This window comes from Numenius arquata, chromosome 6 (genome assembly GCF_964106895.1).
Source record: "Numenius arquata chromosome 6, bNumArq3.hap1.1, whole genome shotgun sequence".
Taxonomy (NCBI): domain Eukaryota; kingdom Metazoa; phylum Chordata; class Aves; order Charadriiformes; family Scolopacidae; genus Numenius; species Numenius arquata.
The window spans coordinates 8,807,829-8,826,767 of NC_133581.1; the positions used below are offsets into that span (position 1 = coordinate 8,807,829).

At 39.1% G+C, this 18,939-nt stretch overlaps 1 protein-coding gene across 1 annotated transcript; it reads right to left on the reverse strand.

The window, feature by feature from the left end:
- Positions 1–971: 971 nt before the first annotated feature.
- Positions 972–18,298, reverse strand: CCNK (cyclin K). The gene is made up of 11 exons (XM_074149311.1): positions 18,201–18,298; positions 16,051–16,317; positions 14,895–14,976; positions 14,170–14,301; positions 13,245–13,350; positions 13,047–13,104; positions 10,619–10,788; positions 9,160–9,443; positions 5,664–5,697; positions 4,487–4,561; positions 972–2,298 (listed from the first exon to the last, which is right to left on the reverse strand). The coding sequence occupies exons 2-11, from the start codon at positions 16,245–16,247 to the stop codon at positions 1,676–1,678; spliced, it is 1,761 nt and encodes a 586-aa protein (XP_074005412.1). The 5' UTR covers positions 16,248–16,317; positions 18,201–18,298; the 3' UTR covers positions 972–1,675.
- Between the last annotated feature and the right edge of the window lie 641 nt (positions 18,299–18,939).

Here is an 18,939-nt window from a genome sequence, read left to right on the forward strand (position 1 = left end):
ATATTTAAATTCACTCACCTGTGTGCTAAAGTCTTCAGCGAAAACCACCCGAGGAGCTTTGTACATTCAGCGGGAGGGGAGCATCCCTTAAAATTGCCACCATTAAATTGATATATTTGGGGCAACAGTCCAAGTTAATTTCCACGAGACCGAAGCCCTGGGTTCTGCGATCCTCTGGCAAAGAAAGCGTCCGCTGTTTACACATGGACTCTGCTTGCTTAAGGAAAGTAAAAATCACATCCTTGGCTTCTGTCGGAGCGACTGAAGCGAATGGCATTTCCAAAAAAGGTTTCCGAAATGCTGTGGTGTAACCGGCTTCAGTTGGCTCTCTGCACCTTGCTAAGACTGCTGAGCACAACCTTGTCTGAGAATGGCACATTTTTATCCAAATATTAGATATTAAAAGAAATCAGTGTTAAAAGTGACCTTTTATCTTTTTAGAAACTGTGGGGGAAGAGTACTACTGATCTTTTTCAAAGTGCATGACTGTAAAGTGATAAAATTGTATATTTTTCATAATGTGGGGAAAGTCTATTTGTGCTGCTTTAGAAATCAGTTTAAAAGTTTGATTTCTGTTAAACCTGTGATCTTACAGCCCTGCTATATTTTCTGTATATGATTTACAAAGAACTGGAAAAGTTAGCACCTGCTGTTGTGTATATAGCAAAATTCTTTAGACCTTAGCACGCGTTTTTACCTATTATTGAACCACTCTGGCTTTTTTGGGGAGGGAAAGTAATAGTACAGATTTTTTTGATAATGTGTGTAAAACATTCATTTGAAATATTTTAGTAAAAATGAAGTAAGAGATTGATTGTGATAGTGTATACTTCTAGTTGAATAAAATAAAAACCAAACATTCTTTTTAAATAAACTGATGAATAAGATTTGGGAGGCCACCGCTGAAGTATCTTGCAGTAAGCACCATCGTTAAGAATTCTGAACTAGTATGAAAAACCTGGAAAACCACTAAATTCAGAACCAATTTTATTTGGGTAGATGTGAACAAAGTAGTCCCATTTATAACCAGGATGTACATCACAGTAGGTTGTTACATTCAGACTTTCACACTTAGAAAATATATATATTATGTACAGGAATTTGCAAACAGGTGTAAACATACAATACTTTAAGATACCAGTACATTCCAAAACAAAAATATCAGCAAGGCAAACACCTCAAAATGATTCCAGTCAGCTAGCATTCAGAATCTCTCTTAAATAAAGTAGCTTTTATGCTTGACATCATGTTGTTTTAATTATTACTAAAAATGAAGTTTCTATAGATCAAATTTCATGGTATCTGGCTATTTTGATACTCAAAAATAGGCACCAATTTCTAGAAGGAAATTTTCTTCTTACTGATATAATTGAGCCAATATGGCTGGGTTTGCTAGTACAAAGTAATCCAGTGCTGGAATAACTCAAGACAATTTAAACTTAAGTCAAATGTATAAAGTTAGAATAAGATACTGCAAAGCTGATTAAAATCTAGAAGCCTATATAACTCACCATAAACAATACTGCAAACAGATCAGCTAAATTTTCATTTCACCGCCTCATTTCTTCATCTAAATTATACAAATTACCCTCCTCTTTATCTTTACAAAGTAGGTTTTTAGCTAGCTACTCCTGCCTAAATCAACGTAAAGGAATATCGTGCAAATTGCCTCATGCTATCTCATCCATGTAGCACGTCCAAGTCCTGCTACAGGTGGCATACCAGGTGGTGGGATTGGAGGTGGCACAGGTGGCTGTCCACCCGGGGGAACAGTAGGTGGGGGGTAACTAGCTGGTGGCATTCCCAGCCCCGGAGGTGGATGAGGTGGTACTGCATGAGTTGGAGGCAGTCTTGGAGGTGGGAAATTAGGATTGTATGTAGGTGGAGGAGGATATCCAGGAGTAGGAGGTGGAATATTGGGCGGGGGGAATGAAGTAGGGGGTGGAGGTGGAACTGGTGGTGGAGGGTTGGGAGGATAGACATGAGGATGATATGGTAGATGAGTTGGTGGTCCATAGGCCGGTGGTAAAGCTCCGTAAGTTGGTCCTTCTGTTTTCATCATTGACTGAAGACTTTGATAACCCTCCCCTGACATGTAAGAATTTGTAGTAGACATCCCTGTAATATAACTGGTGGGGGGTGGGGGTGGGGGACGGTGCGGCAGAGGAGGAGGCTGATGTACTGGGGCAGGATGAGCAGGGGGAGGAATCTGGACCTTTGGCATATCTACTGAGTCCACAGTAGTAGATTGCTCTGCCTCTCCCATTGAAACTGCAGTTGTCAAAGGAGGCTTGCGCTCTGGAAAAGAAAATTTCATTTATTTTTTTGAAGGACAGTGGCAATAACAGCTTCTGAATGCTTCATATTTTTGTTCCAGTTACCATGTCAAAAGAGAACTCAATTCTCTAAGACTCTGAACACCATATGGCATCCAGTCAGACCTTCTTATATCACTAGGAAATAACTAAGCTGCGTAACAAAGCTCCAAGTTCAGTTTTTCCCATTCTGAAAGTTAAAATACATCTTCCACCCTTATTACTACTTTATTGTAATTTAAATATTGTTCTACAATCAGCAGAAATTAGCAAGCTGGATAGACAGAATCACAACTACCAGATTTAAGAAGTCAGAGGACACCAAAAATTTTGTGATCAGTGCTTCAATCCTCCCTTCTACCTCTTTTACACTCCAGGAAGTGGCCTGGGATTACCCTCTGCCCTTCACTTGCCTCCCATGTTGGGAAGTATTGAGAATACAGGCCAAAGTCTCAAGTCTTTAACACTAAGTTCTGTTTACCAAATGAAATTAAAAAAAACCCAAAACACCAGAGGTTAAGAAAGAAAGCACCATAGATTGCTTGGGACATGAAATCTGATCAGCTTTGCTCCACTGATTAGTTTCAGGGAACTGAGTACCTGACAGTCTGGAGAAGTGCATAAAAAGGTCAGAATTTTACAGAATTATACTTGGCTGTTCCCAGGAAGAACATGCTTTAAACTGTCTTCTCTTTAAATAAGAGTCTTACTTTTTTTTTTTTCCTCTTAATGCAGACATTATAAAATAAGGAATACTACAATAAGACGACTGACCTAATGGCAACACGTCTGTATGGTCATACAGTCAGTATTAAAATGCCCAACAAAAAAGAGGTTGGGGCATCTTGACATCCATCTTGCTTGTATTATATAAACATCTAAAACATTGTTCAGTAAGGAAAGTTATTTAGAAGCAGATATAGGGCAGTCATTTCCAGTGGCACGCAACAACTAAACTGACAGTGCTAAACAGAACTTGAGATAAATCCACCTTCTACTGCTTCTGTTCAATTGATCAATAAACATTCTTAGTTTTCACCTGATTCTTCCTCAGAGCCCCAAAAGACAAGAGCTGGTCTCTAAAGACAGTTGTTAAAATGTTTCAGTGCTTATAAAATTATTTGCTTACATAAACAAATTCTACAAAGAAAATTTTAGATAACAAGGGAAACAAATTCACTACCTGCCTAAATAGAATTTATCTTATCTAAGTCATAATCTTAACAGCAAAATTGTCCCCCAGGACAGCTACATAATTAGAGCATGCAAGGTGGGTTATGCTGGCTGTGGTACCTATGATTTCAGTGACTCCCACCTCATGAATTATAGCAGGCAATAATTTCCCCATTTGCTCATTTTCAGAATCATTCTGGATGCAAAATGTGCATCAAGATTTAACAACTGAAAGAACAATGAATGTTATTTAGAAGAAACTCTTCATTCTTAATTAGATTTTAACAAACGGGAAAAAAATGGCCCTACTATGTTTCAGAGCACTGTTTTTCTCTCTTGTAATTCCCTGTTAGAAGCTGTCATCTTACAGTTACATTATGGACCATGCTCTATAAAATATTTATGTCATATTTATGGGTCACTGGGAGGACAGCTAATGCATCAAGGCCCTGGAAGCACATTTTTATAACAGTATAGTTTATTTTGGAAACATAAGGCATGTGTGCAGCGTTAAAGTTCTCTGGCAGATCAAAGTCCTCTTTTGGGACACAGCACAGAAAGTATCCCCCTTACTGCTTAGGGGTTATACACCTGAGGAATTTCTATACTAAAGATGTAACCCAGAGGACTTCTGTAGGTTATTCGGAAGCTACTCTAGGAATATAAGGTGGCATCTGCCAACCTTTTGAGAACAGAAGTCCCTTTTGCCTGCTAGTGACAATTAATTTTAGTCTTCTAATCCTTTAAGAGTCACAGCTTTGTTTTGCCTTTGTCCACCCAGTATAGTCTTGTTTCCATTATAACTTTTTTGCTTCTGCCTGGAAAAACCTGTGCTACTGAGAGGAAATTCCCTCTAGAGCTTATCTACCTAATGCTTTTACTTGCCAAGCTGATTAATCAAGGCAACAACCCCTCCCCTCACACCACTACCACCATTTGAATGAAAAGCAAAGCAATTAGCTGCAGGAGTAAATGTGTTTTAGAAAACAAAAGCTTACCTGGAGGTGGATGTGCAGGAGGTATTGGTGGATGTGAAGTTTCAATTTTAGGAATTTTAGATGGTGGTGGTGGTTCTAAAAAACATTTGGATGTTCCTATTAGCTATTGCTCTGCAATATTTTCCAAAGTCCATCTCCAGCCTCACACTAATGATTATCATATCATATTACACTATGCAGAAGTACACTGGAAATCCTATATACTATGCATGCCTAGTAATGAAAACTATAATCAAGACCTTTGTATAAATAAAGTGGCATCAAGTATCACATACGTCTTCCAAAACCACACATGCCTATAAATTTAAGCTATGTATTTTATAACTAGAGACAAATGGTCCCAATAGTGGTATGAACGTGCAGATGAGCACACGTACATTTTCTAACATAAAACTGTAACTTGTAAATAGTTAAAACAAATCTCAGGAGAAACTGAACTATGCTCTGCAAGGGGAACATGTCTAGAAACCAAACAAAATGGCAATTGCACAGGAGAGACAATAGACGGTTCTCTGGAATCTATCTGCAGAGCCAGAGAGGGAGATGTGCCAAACTTGCTTTGGAAAAAGTTATAGAATTGCATCCTAGCTATCCTCAAATACACTGGTCCAAATCAGCAGAATGAAGAAAAAAAAAACAAACAACACCACCAAAAAACTGAACCAAAACAACCAAACCAATGCAAAGATCTTCATGTAATCACTGAAGTGAAGCATTTCTGAAATTAGACTATATATACTGATACAAAACGCCTTTTACTGGCAGCCATGCCAACAAGCATTTACAAATGTCGCTGATTAACAACAGACTTATTATTAGTGCAGCTATTTAATGACATGGTACCTTCAGTCACTTCAAGGTCTCACAGCTTGACGAGGAACTACTCGAAATGATGCACAGAGTTATAAATTGAGAGTTGAGTAGTTTAGGAAGACTTCTACTGAATAGGCTGGATTAAGGGACTCTTGGGGCACAGTTATATCCCAGTTTTTCAAGTTTTCCAGTTAGGAACATTTTAAAAATAGTTACAGTATATATTTAAAGACACATTATTTGGATCAGTATAGTTTAGAACTGCCAAGCCTGTAAGCAAGCAAACTAAGCACATTTCAGCAAATTACTTATTCTGGTTAAAACAGTAAAATGGATGCAATATGAATCCAACATTAACGTTTACCTGCTGTCTTTGTTTCTTCTTTTGGAGATACAGTCTGTTTAAAAAAAAAAAAAAAAAAAGGATGGAAATAAGACCACTGCAAAATACAAAGCATTGTAACAAGCAAGCGAAATAGGAAACAACTTTCAGCCTGCTGAAGAGCTTTTGTACAGATCTGACTAAACCAGAACCAGTTTCCTCCTCCCTCCCCTAAAACGAGGCAGGAAAAACCCTTTATTTGTTCCTATATTTTTAATAGAAGGCTAATAATATCCAATCTCTAGACAGATGCAACGCAAACACTGAACAAAGTCAAATCATATTGGGAAAACCCAGATTAACTGGCAGAATGAAAGGACTGAAAAAATAGCAGCTATTTTAGAGACAGCATTTCCTGCTGTTCTCACTGCTGAGTATTACATCTCGTTTAATTTATTTATCATCCACTGCACATATGTCATGGTTCGGTACACTGCTCACTGAGCTGAAAGCAAGAGACTTGGCCTCTGTTCCCAATTCTGCTTTGACCTGTCATTCAACCTTTGCCAAAATCACTTCAGGCCTTTATGCTTTATTTACCAGGACAGGAGGGCAGTGAAAGTGTTGCTCAGTGTAAAAGCCTTCAGATGGAAAGCATTGTATACAAGCCAAATGTTATGCTAGAAAAACATTTATGCACACTGAGCAAAACCCACAAAATCTCACATCAACCTTCCAATCACAAGTTTTTGGTTGGTTTTTTTTGGGTTGTTGGATTTTTTTAAAATAATCACAGACAAGGGACTAAGAAAAATCTTTCCAGCTTACTTAGTCCTATTAAGATGGCTAGTTGATGGTCTTTGAGAAAAGCAGAAAACCTAACTGAACTTTTAAGTACAGTAAGTTTAGTTACAAATATATTTAAAATTAATTATAGAAGTCGGGGGGTACTCTATGTAGCTCCTGCCTTTTCAATGAAAAGGGTTTTTTTAAGAGACTGTTTACCTCTACTGGCTTTTACCATCACCAGCTGTTGCTCAGTTCCCATCAATTTACTTTCTGCAGCAAGAACGGACTTGCATTTCACTCCAATTTGGTCATCAAATTTTCCTTAATTCTGATGGGTATTCTCCAGATTTCTGCTGTCCATTACAAAGGCACCCAAGGCCTGCTTGAGACTACCTCATTCTTATATTCCTTTGACAGACATTTCAATTCACCTTCAGCCACCCTCTGGCTGCTTTCCTACTTTTTAAGGACAATCTTTATCTTCCCATTCCAAACATACGTACTTTTCTTGGCGTCTCAGGGTCAACACTACTGATTTATTAGCATGCTGATTGTTTTTTAATACTTACGTAATAAGCTCAATCCATACCACAATGGAACTGTTCTTTCAGTGCTGTTTCTACGTGCATTAAAGTTGTTCTCACTAACAATTTTTAGTTTAATCAAACTGAATATACTACTTACATCTAATGATTCACCAGTATATTTTTAGTGAAGTCAACTGAACATTCAAGTGCTCTTCACCACCAGAGATGCAGAGGATGTACAGATGCTTTAGACATCTGGTGTGGGTCTGTAAGTCATGGACCAATACCTCAGCTGCTTGAAAGTATCTTGGCTCAGTACAAGGTAATGGAGTTATAAGAGTTCATGTAAATGGAAAACCTGGCCTCCAGGAACAAAGTGTATTTATGTTCTGTACAAACCAAAGTCGTCATGCAAAGCCCTATTTATAGGAGGCGGCAAACATTTTAAGTAAGGTTTATGGTACATCTAACTGAAGAATGTCTTAGAAGCACCAGGCAAATTCTCTCGAACGCTAGACATTTTCTTCTCCTAGGCTGCTTTCTGGAGAAAGAATAATTTCAGATCATCACATTTGCTTTTCTCAAATTCATGCTGTTTTCCTACAAAACCCCTCCTCTGAGTCATCCTTTGCCTTTTATTTGTTCTGGATGCCTACAGCATACCAGGACTTACTTTATCTGTACTATTCACTTTCTTAATTATTAGGGAGTGTACCTCAAACTGTTTATTTCAAAAAAAGGTAAGTTCCTCTGAGGGCTTGACCAGAGATGATTGTTAAAGAACAACAGACAGCATTCAGGCAAAAGACACCACTTTTTTCCATGAGGTAGTTCATTAACACATGGGAAGGGGTGAAATCAGTAGTACTGTAAAGGCAGAACCTTTACATGAACGAACAAGCATTCATAACAACTTACAATCAGATGGGCACACACAGAAAAATCTGAATTGTTATTTACAGTATCTGCCTGTCCCAGGCATTTTCATTGAAGAAAAATAAGAGTTCCCTGCCCGACCGATCTGACAACCTTGTGCTGATGGTAGAAAAAGTATGAAAAGAAATACACACCACCTATAAAGAGCTCTCCCAATTTTCAAGTGAATTAACACATTTTATCAGCTTTCTATATCCTGAACAATTCTCAAGTTCAGTGCAAGAACTATACATTTCAGTGCAGATAGTTTCCTCTAGTAGTAGGCTATACCTTGTAATTGCAAGATCAAGGTTTTAGAGAGTTGCATTTTTCTCACTCTTGCGAGGCTGCTGCACTCTTCCAATTCCATTTCATTCTGTCATTTGTTGCTTCTCCCTGGGTTTTCGGTTTTGTTTGCGTTTTTTTTTTTTTCCTTTGATGTCTGTTCTCTAGTTTGGGCATGCATGAATTACAAATTAGAGCAAAAGCTGTAAAAGCTGTACAAAATTTACTTCCTAAATGGACTCGTTCCAAAAATTTTACTTCTGAAAACACTCTTTTACTAAGTACAAGCAAGAAGACCTGGGTAACACTTTAACAACTTTTTTTTTTTTAACTTAAAAATGAAAAAAACCCACAAAAAGTGTAGATTAAGGTCTGAAAGCTTCATTTGGACTTGATGACGGTGGAAAAGTACTCGGAGTACTTGTGATATTATTCAACTGCCAATGTGCTTTCTTGTTTTCAATGATGAGGCGATAGTACAAGGTGAGACTTTAATGTACGATGCATTTATAGGCTTCTGTTATTAATATTATTTTCAAACATTTCTTCTAATAATTTTGACATACTCTGAGAAGCCACTATCCTGTTAAATTTGTAATCAAAGACGAGAAAGTCAAATAATGTCTTCATCAGCATTGTGCACATCTCTACATTCAGGTATGGCACAAGAGACCTTCCCTAAATCAAACCTGCTTAATAGCAAAAACAACAAAATTTAACAGCACAGAACCACAAAGAGAGTTAGAGCCTTAAAAGCTCATGTCGACTTAAAAGCCTCTCCACTGGTTTAGCCTCAAGAGGTATGAGAATACGGTACATCAAAACTATAAAGGCTGTTCTACACTAACATACTTGCCATACAACCAACGGAAGCCTACTACACAAAATTAGTCACCAAGCTCATTCTTAAAGCTCACTCTTAAAGCAAATGCAAGTCTGCTGCACGCTGCAGCCTATAAATCAAATTGACATCAGATCAGCCTGAAAATAAAATGCAAGTTAAAGTTCCGAGTTAAACTTACTGCTGGTCTTTTAATCTGTCTTGGAGGACTTGACTGGGGAGAGGGTTTTTTAGACTGCTGTGCCTGTGTTTGCTGCTGCTGCTGCTGTTGTTGTGCTGACTGTTGCGACTCTTTCTGCTGCTGAGTCTGGGATTGCTCCGAACCCTGGGATTGCTGGGATTGCTGTACTGTGGGTGCCTGGGGAGTCGATTGAAGAGATGGTGGCTGCTGCAACTGGTGAGGAGTATGATGAGGCATTTGCTGTTTTCCCTGTGAGTACAGATCCAGGATCTGATGACAGATGTCTTAAAAAAACAAAAATCCAGAAGATTATACAGCCATAATGTACAAGTGTACATTTAACACAGAATAATCAAGTAAGCTTTTTACTAGATATCAGCTTCAGAAAAATTCACTATAAATATAACTCGTTGTTATAATGACCACAGATTTGCTTTTTTAAATGAAGACTTTTTCAATTTATACTTGCATTTCTGAGTTTCTTCTGCCTATGCTAACAACATGTAGATGTACATGCATACCTTTGATAAGAAGAACAAAGTGTCTTGGTATTAATATACTGTATATTATTATTGCGTGCTTGGAGAGCCAGGTAACAGCGTAACAACAGGATAGTAATATAGTAAGAAAGTGAGTGAAGTAAGATTGTATGTTAAAACATATACATCTAGTTGGGCCGCTCAAAAAATGTTTCAGGAAACTAAGGACTAGTACTAAATTCTTCTTCCAACATGTCAGAAGCAAAAAGTCTGTCAGAAAATGTGTAGGACAAACTGATAACCAGGTGCAAGAGCAGCACTGAAGGAAAATAAAACCTTTCTAGAAAAGCTAAATGAGTTCTCTCCATAAGCATTCACTGATGCAGTAGCAGAAACTGGAGAGGCTCCCACTCTATAACCCTCTTTGGCAGGGATTCAGCAGAGATCCCTCTGAAACTGAAGCAAGTCTGAGAAAATCCATGATACAAACCAGCAAGTAACCATTTAAAAAAATCACCAGAACAGTATAGTATTCGCCTGAAAGTTCTAAGAGCAACAAAGGCTAAACCACCTGAACAGCAACACATACTGTTTTATTTAAAACTTCCTTAGAACCAAACGTCACAAAGCTTCTTATTTAAAATGAGAGAAGTGAATCATTAAAAAACAAAACAAAACAAAAAAACCAAAGAAAACAAACACTACGAAAAATTAGTAGCTAATTAGCTGCGTTATAAACTAAACAAGCAGTAAAGCAAATATTGACCAGAAGACTAATTATCTAGACTAAAGACTAGGCCAGTCTTATATAAGTTTAATTAAAAACCTCATTATGGCATAGCACATATGACCCGAGTTACACACTTTACACATTATTATTTGGACTAAAACCCAGATAGTAAGTAAGTTGCATTTACCAATGACCTAGATCACACAGTTAAAGGAAATACTCCTCTGTTTGCAGCAAATCATTCTCATACCTTCCAGAACATCAACGGGAACGTCTTGGACAAATTGCTCCCACCATCGTCGGTACATTGGTTTTGATGTCCATTCCTGTATTTCAAACTTACACAAACGGCCTGCTAAGTACATGACTGCAACAGCTATGATCTCAGGTTCCCACTGCAGCGACAGTGTAGTGCAGAGACTGGAATATGAAAAAAAATAAAACAAAACCCAATCCTGAAGGCAATTCTGATTGTCAAAGTGCAACAGCTATAATTAACAGGGTATAAAAATCCCACCACACTTTAACATCTCAGACCAACTTAATCAAGAGCTTTGCTAAACAAGAGCTTACAAAAACTAAACTCTTTCTGCACTACTGCAATCATGAAACAAGGTAATTTTACACAGATAACACAGAAGGCATACGCCTACAGAAGCAATGCACCACATAGGAACGTCAAGTTTGGAGTTTAAAAAGAAAACCTAACACTATATGGGTGTGGAAGAGGAGTGAAAGGACAGCATTATATTCTAACTATGGGCAGTTACATTCCACTCTAGTCTCACCTGTAGCATTAACTAATACAGTGTTCATGTTCATGGCTACAGAAGTGTGCTGTCGCTGCATTACACTGGTTAGGTGTATGTGCGCATTTGGATTTTTAGAGTTTCCAAATGTTTTTCAACAAAATGTAAATAAGTACTAAAAAACGCCCACAGAACAGCCAACATGAACTTGTAAAGCAACATGTCAAGCACAATACATGTTTTAGATCAAGCTGTAAAAACTGTGAAAGGTTCTCTCTTGAACAGCCTGTGTTAAAGCTAATGCTAAAATATTGTTGGTATTACTGATATTAACTAAGTTCCTGTCACACAAAGTTACTGTTTCCTGGATATTAATTTTAAATTTCAAATAATTTTTTCTTATGTCTTTTCCCTTTTTTTTTCCTCCATAGATTCTGTAACATAGTATCTGCTTAAAGAATCTTAGATCTAGCTAGCCAGCTAAGTTTCTGCAAATTCACTGATGAATTCATTATGTTCTTAAACGCATCAAAATAGTAGCCGAGACAGTGGTTTAAATCCATTCTCTCTCCAGTGGGCTACATGTAACTGAAGGCCAATGGGATACTTAAACACTGGCAGAATCGGGTCAGCAGTAAGCAGAAAAAAAAGACACAAGAACTAGCTCTTGAAACACTGATTTCTTATTATTACTTTCATGAAATTTACGTGGGGGCTGTACTGTGGCTGCAGAACAACAGAACCCCCTACTCTAAAGACCTCTAGTGCAAAGTACAGAATTATTTTCCCAGTATCCTAGAAAACTAGTACACTTCTAAGATGGTGCCTATTAAAAAAACACAGGACAATCTCTCAAGAAGAGAGACAATTACTTGAAACAATCACTCCAACTTCCTACTGAAGTTTTCCTGAAGTGCATTTTCTTTAATTATTAAATTTCTTGAATTATTAAACACCATCTAACTCCAAGTACAGTAGCATCCAAAGTTTGACAGGTACAAAACGGGAGTTTTCCCTGACAAACTTAACAGTGACACTCAAGCCTGTAAGATCTCCACCTGTAAGACTGACATCAGCTCATGTAAACACCTCTTGACATCAGAATACACTAACGAACCTTTTGCTCAAGTTAACATGGAGAGTTTAGGTGACCCACACTGGGCTACTTCAAATTAGGAATATGAATAAAAATGCATTTCTTTTATAATGGTGTTCTATTGCTGTAGGTATGATCAAAAGCATTTCTGAATAGTCAGGGCACTTACACATTTTCTTAAAGGTTTGCTATCGATACTAAAAATGACATTTAAATGTCCTTGGTGCGTTGACTTGCCCAGCGCTGTAGAATCCTCCTTAAGAAGACTGAAATGTATTTGGTTTTGTTTTCCAACACCACACTACACATGAAAAGTGCTCCTACACACACTCTCTGTTAACTGATGCGATCCTCGTATTCCAAATCCATTCTTCAAGAAATTGTAAATCTAGTGCTAAAAACTGTATTCCTCACTGAAATTGAAGGCTAGTTTACTATTACCAAAATATCGCTTCAAAAAAATAAAATGTTGGCCAACCTGATGGAACTGAAAAGTGATTTCTTTCGTCAGAATGCGCTATGTACCTCAGCCTGGGCAAGAAGCCAGCTTCTATCCTGGAGATCTGATTTGGTTTGGCCCTCTCAAACAGTAACTTTTTGTTTAATGAAGCATTAAATCATTATCGCAAAATTACAAAGGTCTTAACAGTCTACTTCTATACTCATCAGAACTATAATGGTAATGATGGAAAGAAAAACTGATGAATGTGATCAAGAAAACATGTAACAAGCAGAAAACACAACAAGCATTTATCAAAGAAATATCTCAAACCAGAATAAAGTAAGCAACAGTAACTATTTCACTTTCGAAAGGTTTCCTAGAAGTATCTTACCTGTCATTGACAAACGTCCAGGCCATTTGAACCAGTTTTTGAATTTTATTTTTGTCTCCTGAAAATCAATCAGAAAAATTGTAAGAAATAAAGTTATTACAAAGGACAAACTGCAATAGAATACGCTTGCACTGTTAATGTAAATTAAGGTCTGAAAATTAATAACAGCTATTACTTGCTCACCCTGTAATATTTTACCTTTGAGTTGTTTGGCATATTTAAGAAGAAATTGGTATGGATGTTCCACTTGCAAATCAAACTTTATTGTTTGCAGTAAGATTCTTTCAAGGACCATCACTTCTTCCTAGAAAATGTAACAAGGTAACCAAATATTATTCCTTCTTTTACTCACAAATATTTTATGCTGGTATAAAGCATGAGTACAGAGCATCTCCAGGCAAACATGTTTGTCTGCTTTTGCTTGGTTTGTCTCCAAGGAGAACACACAACTCTCCAACTTCAAACATTTTAAACCCAGATACTTTATTTTCACATTTGAGGCAGGAGATGGGATGTAGCATTTAAAATTCCTTTTCCTCCATGGAGGAAAGAACTGAACCAGATACAGCATGAAAGTGCCAAATATACAAACTCACAACAAAAAGAGAAGCTCTCACCACATTTCGCTCCCAAGTTTCAGATCCTTCTGCTATTTATAATAAGCAAATTTTGAGAGAAGCATAGTTTTGCTAAGTCAAATACTCTAAATAGGAAACCTCTCAATACTTTGAGATGTAGTTCTCTCACTTGACTTCAGATTTGCCATTAATTGCTTCCTAAAATGACATTAAAACTGTCAAATATGATTTATGCCTTGATGACATTTCTAGCTCTGACTGGAATCACTCAAATTTACTTTAATTGCAAAATAACATCAGAATTTACATGAAATCAAATGTAAACTTTTTATACAAACAATTATCCCAGTAGGCTCCCAAAGCTACTTGCATTAGCAATAATTATTTTCATAGTTACCTATCACATTACCCAAAAGAGCCATAAATGCACGCTCAACATATAATTTAATTTAGAAGAACTGAAAATCAGCCAATGCTCTAATGAACGTATGTCACTTTGCTGGAGCACAATAGGATGAAATCAACTTCAACATGAGTATTTTTACCTTTGGATCATCTCCAAACTGTCCAAACTGTACATCATTTAGCAAGCTACGAGCTGTTTTAATTATATCTTTACATTTCTTAGGTGTTTCTTCAACTTTTCCTGCCAGGAAGAGACAGCAGGCTCCTGTCACCTAAAAAAGAAAGTGCTTTCAAAAGCTTGTCTGTGTGTGCATATGCAATACGGTATAGCACTGTACAAAAGCACTGCCAGCTTCCATTAACAGTTCTGTTGAAGTTTCCCAGGTAAGACTTAATAGGCATATTAATTTCTGATTTTATTAGAGTGTTAAGCTTTTGCTTTCTCAGAGGAAAAATACAGAATTTGGAAGACTGTCTATTTTATACAAGTTTGTTTCAAGGTCAGAAACTGAAAGCAGAATTTGTACTGGTTCAGCATTGTCTGTCAAGCAGTTTGAAGATGGTATACACTGTTCTTTTTAGCCAATACAGAAGCACTAGAACTACAGCTGTTACTCTTTCTAAAGAATAGTATCAGCAAGACATAACTGCAACGTCAATATAAATATGTTTCTAAGCATAAACAGAGATGTGTAAACAAGCAAGAATAGCGTATTTTAAGCTGTAACGATTAAAAGATAAAATACTTATTTTTCATCATTCAGAGCAGTGGACGGCAGGAGTATCCAAGTGACTTATCACCATTTCAAATAGTCCTTGCCTAGTGCAATCACTGTATTAAGTCATCAATATTGTAAATACTTACATATCTTGGGAATTGTTTGAAGGAATGAAACATATAAAACCGATGGAAATAAATTATTCCGGTTGCTAGGGTATCATAATGTCTGTGGTGCAGAATAAGGACTTTCAAACAGGGCATAAGAGAGATTAAAAACCAAACATGCACAAAGGAAAAGATACATTCTGCTGTGTCAAGTACCTCAAGTAACCGTCCGTTCAGTGACCAGTTAGAAAACAGAGCAAGTAAAACAGGAGCTTCAGGAAAAAAAAGCCACACACCCTCTCTGAGGCTGTGTAAATACTATGATTCAGCCCAGATGCAGTTGGTAACTAAAGGATTTATTGGAAGTGTCCAAAATCCCGATTAAGTTTATAGGAGGATCCACACAAGGTCATCCTCGCATTAAACCATACCTGCTTCAGAGAAGGTCAAAACCAGCAGTAGGTACATGAAGGAACAGAACAATTATTACTTCACATTAAAGTGTTGGTGTGGAGGAAGGTTACTAACTATTCACACCTACAAATGCAAATAATACCTCAACACGCTCCCTACTCTTCTCTTTAAGGAGTCAAGTAAAATCTCATCTTTGCTAGAATTTTATTAAACAAAGAACTGAGGACATTAAAAGAAGCACAGAATTACAGGAAGCAAAAAGTTTAAGTGGCAGTCTATGTGAGAGAAGGACAGCAGAAAGAACTTACTAATATTTACGAAGTTGTAAATCTCAACCTAAACAAACAAAAAACCCCCAAAACCACCAAAAAAAAAACCAAACCAAAAACAAAGAGGGAGGAGGGAAAAGTCAAAAGCTTCATATGCAAAATATACAGAAAAATGAATGCAAAATTTGAGAAGTTATGTAATAAGAGACCATGTTCATGTTATAAGAGACCAAGTCTGATAACTGTCAAAAATTATTCTTAATTGACAAGCCTAAATCACCTTACTTCTGTGGTGCCAAAGGGGTTCAGTTAAAACCTTGTTTACCCACTGAATGGACAGAAATGATGTAGGAACACATTACAACAAAAGACAATCTCAAAAACGATTTTTGATTAATGATTAAAAAACACTTGAGTGGCTAACTAAGCACATAACACCATTTCTTGTACGTTTCATTCTGAAAATCCCCATTCATAAAGACATTTCATGCCAACATGAGTCGAAAGGATACAGCCCTAAACGTGTTCCCACGTCAAATATGAACCTAGCCCCCTCCCTGCGGTATCGTGCCTCAGTGGCTGGATCAAGCCCTTCTAGCTGCGACGGTGTATGTGCCAAGTCTTTCTTATCCCAGTACCAACATGGCTTTGTATGGTCCAGGTTTGCCAAGTTTACAGAAGGGCTGGAATTTTCTTTGTTCTCCTTCATTTATTAAAACAGAATTGTTCTTGCTTTTGAAGTTTTCAAAATGGAAGTCTTCAGATAGTCACTTCAGAACCTTTAAGAAAAGAAAAACAAAAAAGGGATTTCTTTATAAATGGAGGGGACTTCCCCCCCCTTCCGTTCATGCTCAAAGATGAGTAAAGAGGAATAGTATTTACCCTTGCCTACTAAAAGGGACTTTTTCCATGCTCAAAGACAAGTAATATTTCACCTTGCCCTTATCGCCCCCAAATACTGCAAATTCAATTCAAAGAAATAGAGGTTATCTTTGCCATTAGCTGTTTAATAAAGAAACTTAAAGAATGCATTATCAACAGTATCTGCTACTTCTTAATAGAGTAACTTCAGCCTACTTTCTCCACAAAATAAGGAAAAACAATTCAGTGATGGTAGCAGCAAGATACGAAAAGTTGGAGGGGAGGACTGAAATCAACTCACTACTCATATAACTACAAAACACATTCGTTAGGTCACTCTCAACGGCAACGGAAATACCCAGTTGGTCTCCCAAATATCCCTGGGTGGTAGGACAGCAGCAACCACTTGGCAAAAAGCTTTGTAAAGTGGTCTGTACTTGTATTACTTGAAGAAAAAATTAACAGAAGAAGTGTTCTTTCACATACCAAGATTAAGACAAATTATGTAGGATAAGGTGTCATCTAAAATCATCCCCAAAACAAGGCAGTTGATTACACTCAAAGAGTGTGCTACTTTCCTGTACCAACCAGCACTTCACATATGTATATTTACATCACAAAGCTCTGTGGATGACCTTCTGGTGTTTGAGTTATGACTGATGTTCAGTCATGACTCAATTTGAAGACAGAATGGAGACTGTCTTGCCGCCTTTATTTCTTTCAGGCACAAAACTATTCTTACTGTAATCCAATAAGCTACAGATACTACACACAAATTCCGACAGTCACCTGCAAAGGTTTGCATAACAAATAGTGACTAACATATGACGCAATATATTTGCTCTAAGCAAAACAGTCCAAGGAAGATCCAAACTTTAAACTCTTTAAATTAAGCTGTTAATTTTCCAGATGTTTCCCTTCCGAAAATGGAAGATCACATGAACTGCCAGAGAAACTATGCCTGCAATCAACGTCTTGCTTCAAGACTTCAAGAACCTTCTCCTTTTTCAGACTGAACAAAACTGTCTTTGTTCCACATTGGCTTTGGAAGAACCTTCATAACTAATAGTACCAGCAGCAGACCAATCCAAACTCCGTCAAGAATAAGTGAAGGCTTACTTAAAACTATTTCCAGAGCTAACAAAACAGCTCTCTGCCACAACCACACATTCCCATCATATTTATCAAGAAAACGCTCTTTTTATAACTTTTATGGTTCTTCATCCTTACAAGCTTTTTTTTTTTTTGCTTCCTAGCGCTCTAAACAATTTAAAAATCCAATTAACGCTAAAATCGCCGGAAGCACCGAAAGCTGCTTCTATACGCAGTGAGACCACTTCCGAATACAAAATCAGGAATAAAAACTATCAACCCGAAAACATCCTAAACTAACCACCTCAAGCATCTCAACGCAAACCGTAACAACGGGAGAGAATAACGCACCTTTTTCTCCTGCCTTTTTTTTACGCACCCCATTAACACACGCAAGATTTCAGGAACTGGATCTCAGCTTTTTTATCTCCTACCTTAGACGGATCAGCCGACCGTGAGCCCAGCTCCGTTCCCTACAGCCCCCAAACTGGCGAGGGGTGTTCAGCTCCTCCCAAACCCGGCCCGCCCGCCCGCCCGCCCGCCGCAGACGAGCCTGCCGGTGCCCGGGGAGGCGCTCGCTCCCCACCCCAGACTCCCTGCTCCCTTCCCCTTTTCTCCAGGCCCCGGTTCTCGCCAGCGAGCGGCCCGGGAGGGCGGGAAGCCCCGGCAGCCGTCGCCCCGCGGCCCCACGCCGCCGCGGCGCACTCACAGGCCAGGCATAGGCAGAGGGAACTCCACCGGAGCGCGGAGCCTCTAACGACGGCGCAGCCTGCGCGCCGCCATCTTGGGAGCCAGGCCAGGCCGCTCACTGCGTCATCACGTCAGCGTCGCAAAGGGCGCCCCTGCTACGGAGCAGCCAATGAGAAACAGCATCCCCCCACCCCTCCAGCCAATCCCATCTCCTTCAGCAGCTGTGAAGCGCGAGGAGCAGGCGGGCAAGGTGCTCCCGTCGTCTTGGAGCAGGCCAATCGGAAAGCCGGAAGGAGAAGATTGCAAGTCGTAGAAGCCAGTAAGGAGCCGAAGGCATGGGTTAAATCTCAGCCAATGGGGGAGCGGCCATGATTTTTTTTTTTTTTTAAAGGAATAGTCACTAGGGATTGGCTGTCATGGGGCCCGGAGGGGGTGGGGCCTTCCGGCTGGGCCAATGGCGGCGGAGGGGCGAGGGAGGGGGGTGGGGTTGGGAGTGCAGGGCTGAGGGGAGCCCAGCCACTGCCGCCGCCTCCCCAACCCGCGGGCAGCGGCGTCCGGTGCGGGGGGCTCGGTCAGGCTCCGCCGCCGCTCCCAGCAGGCGAGGCCAGAGCCGCCGCCGCCGCGCGGGAGGTAAGGCCGGGCCTTGCCAGAGGCCCCCCCCCCTTCCCCTCCTGCCTGAGCCAGTGGCCCCTTCGCCAGGCCCCCCATCCCCTCAGCCCGTGGTGGGGCCCGGGCCTTTCCCCCTCAGCCTTCCCATG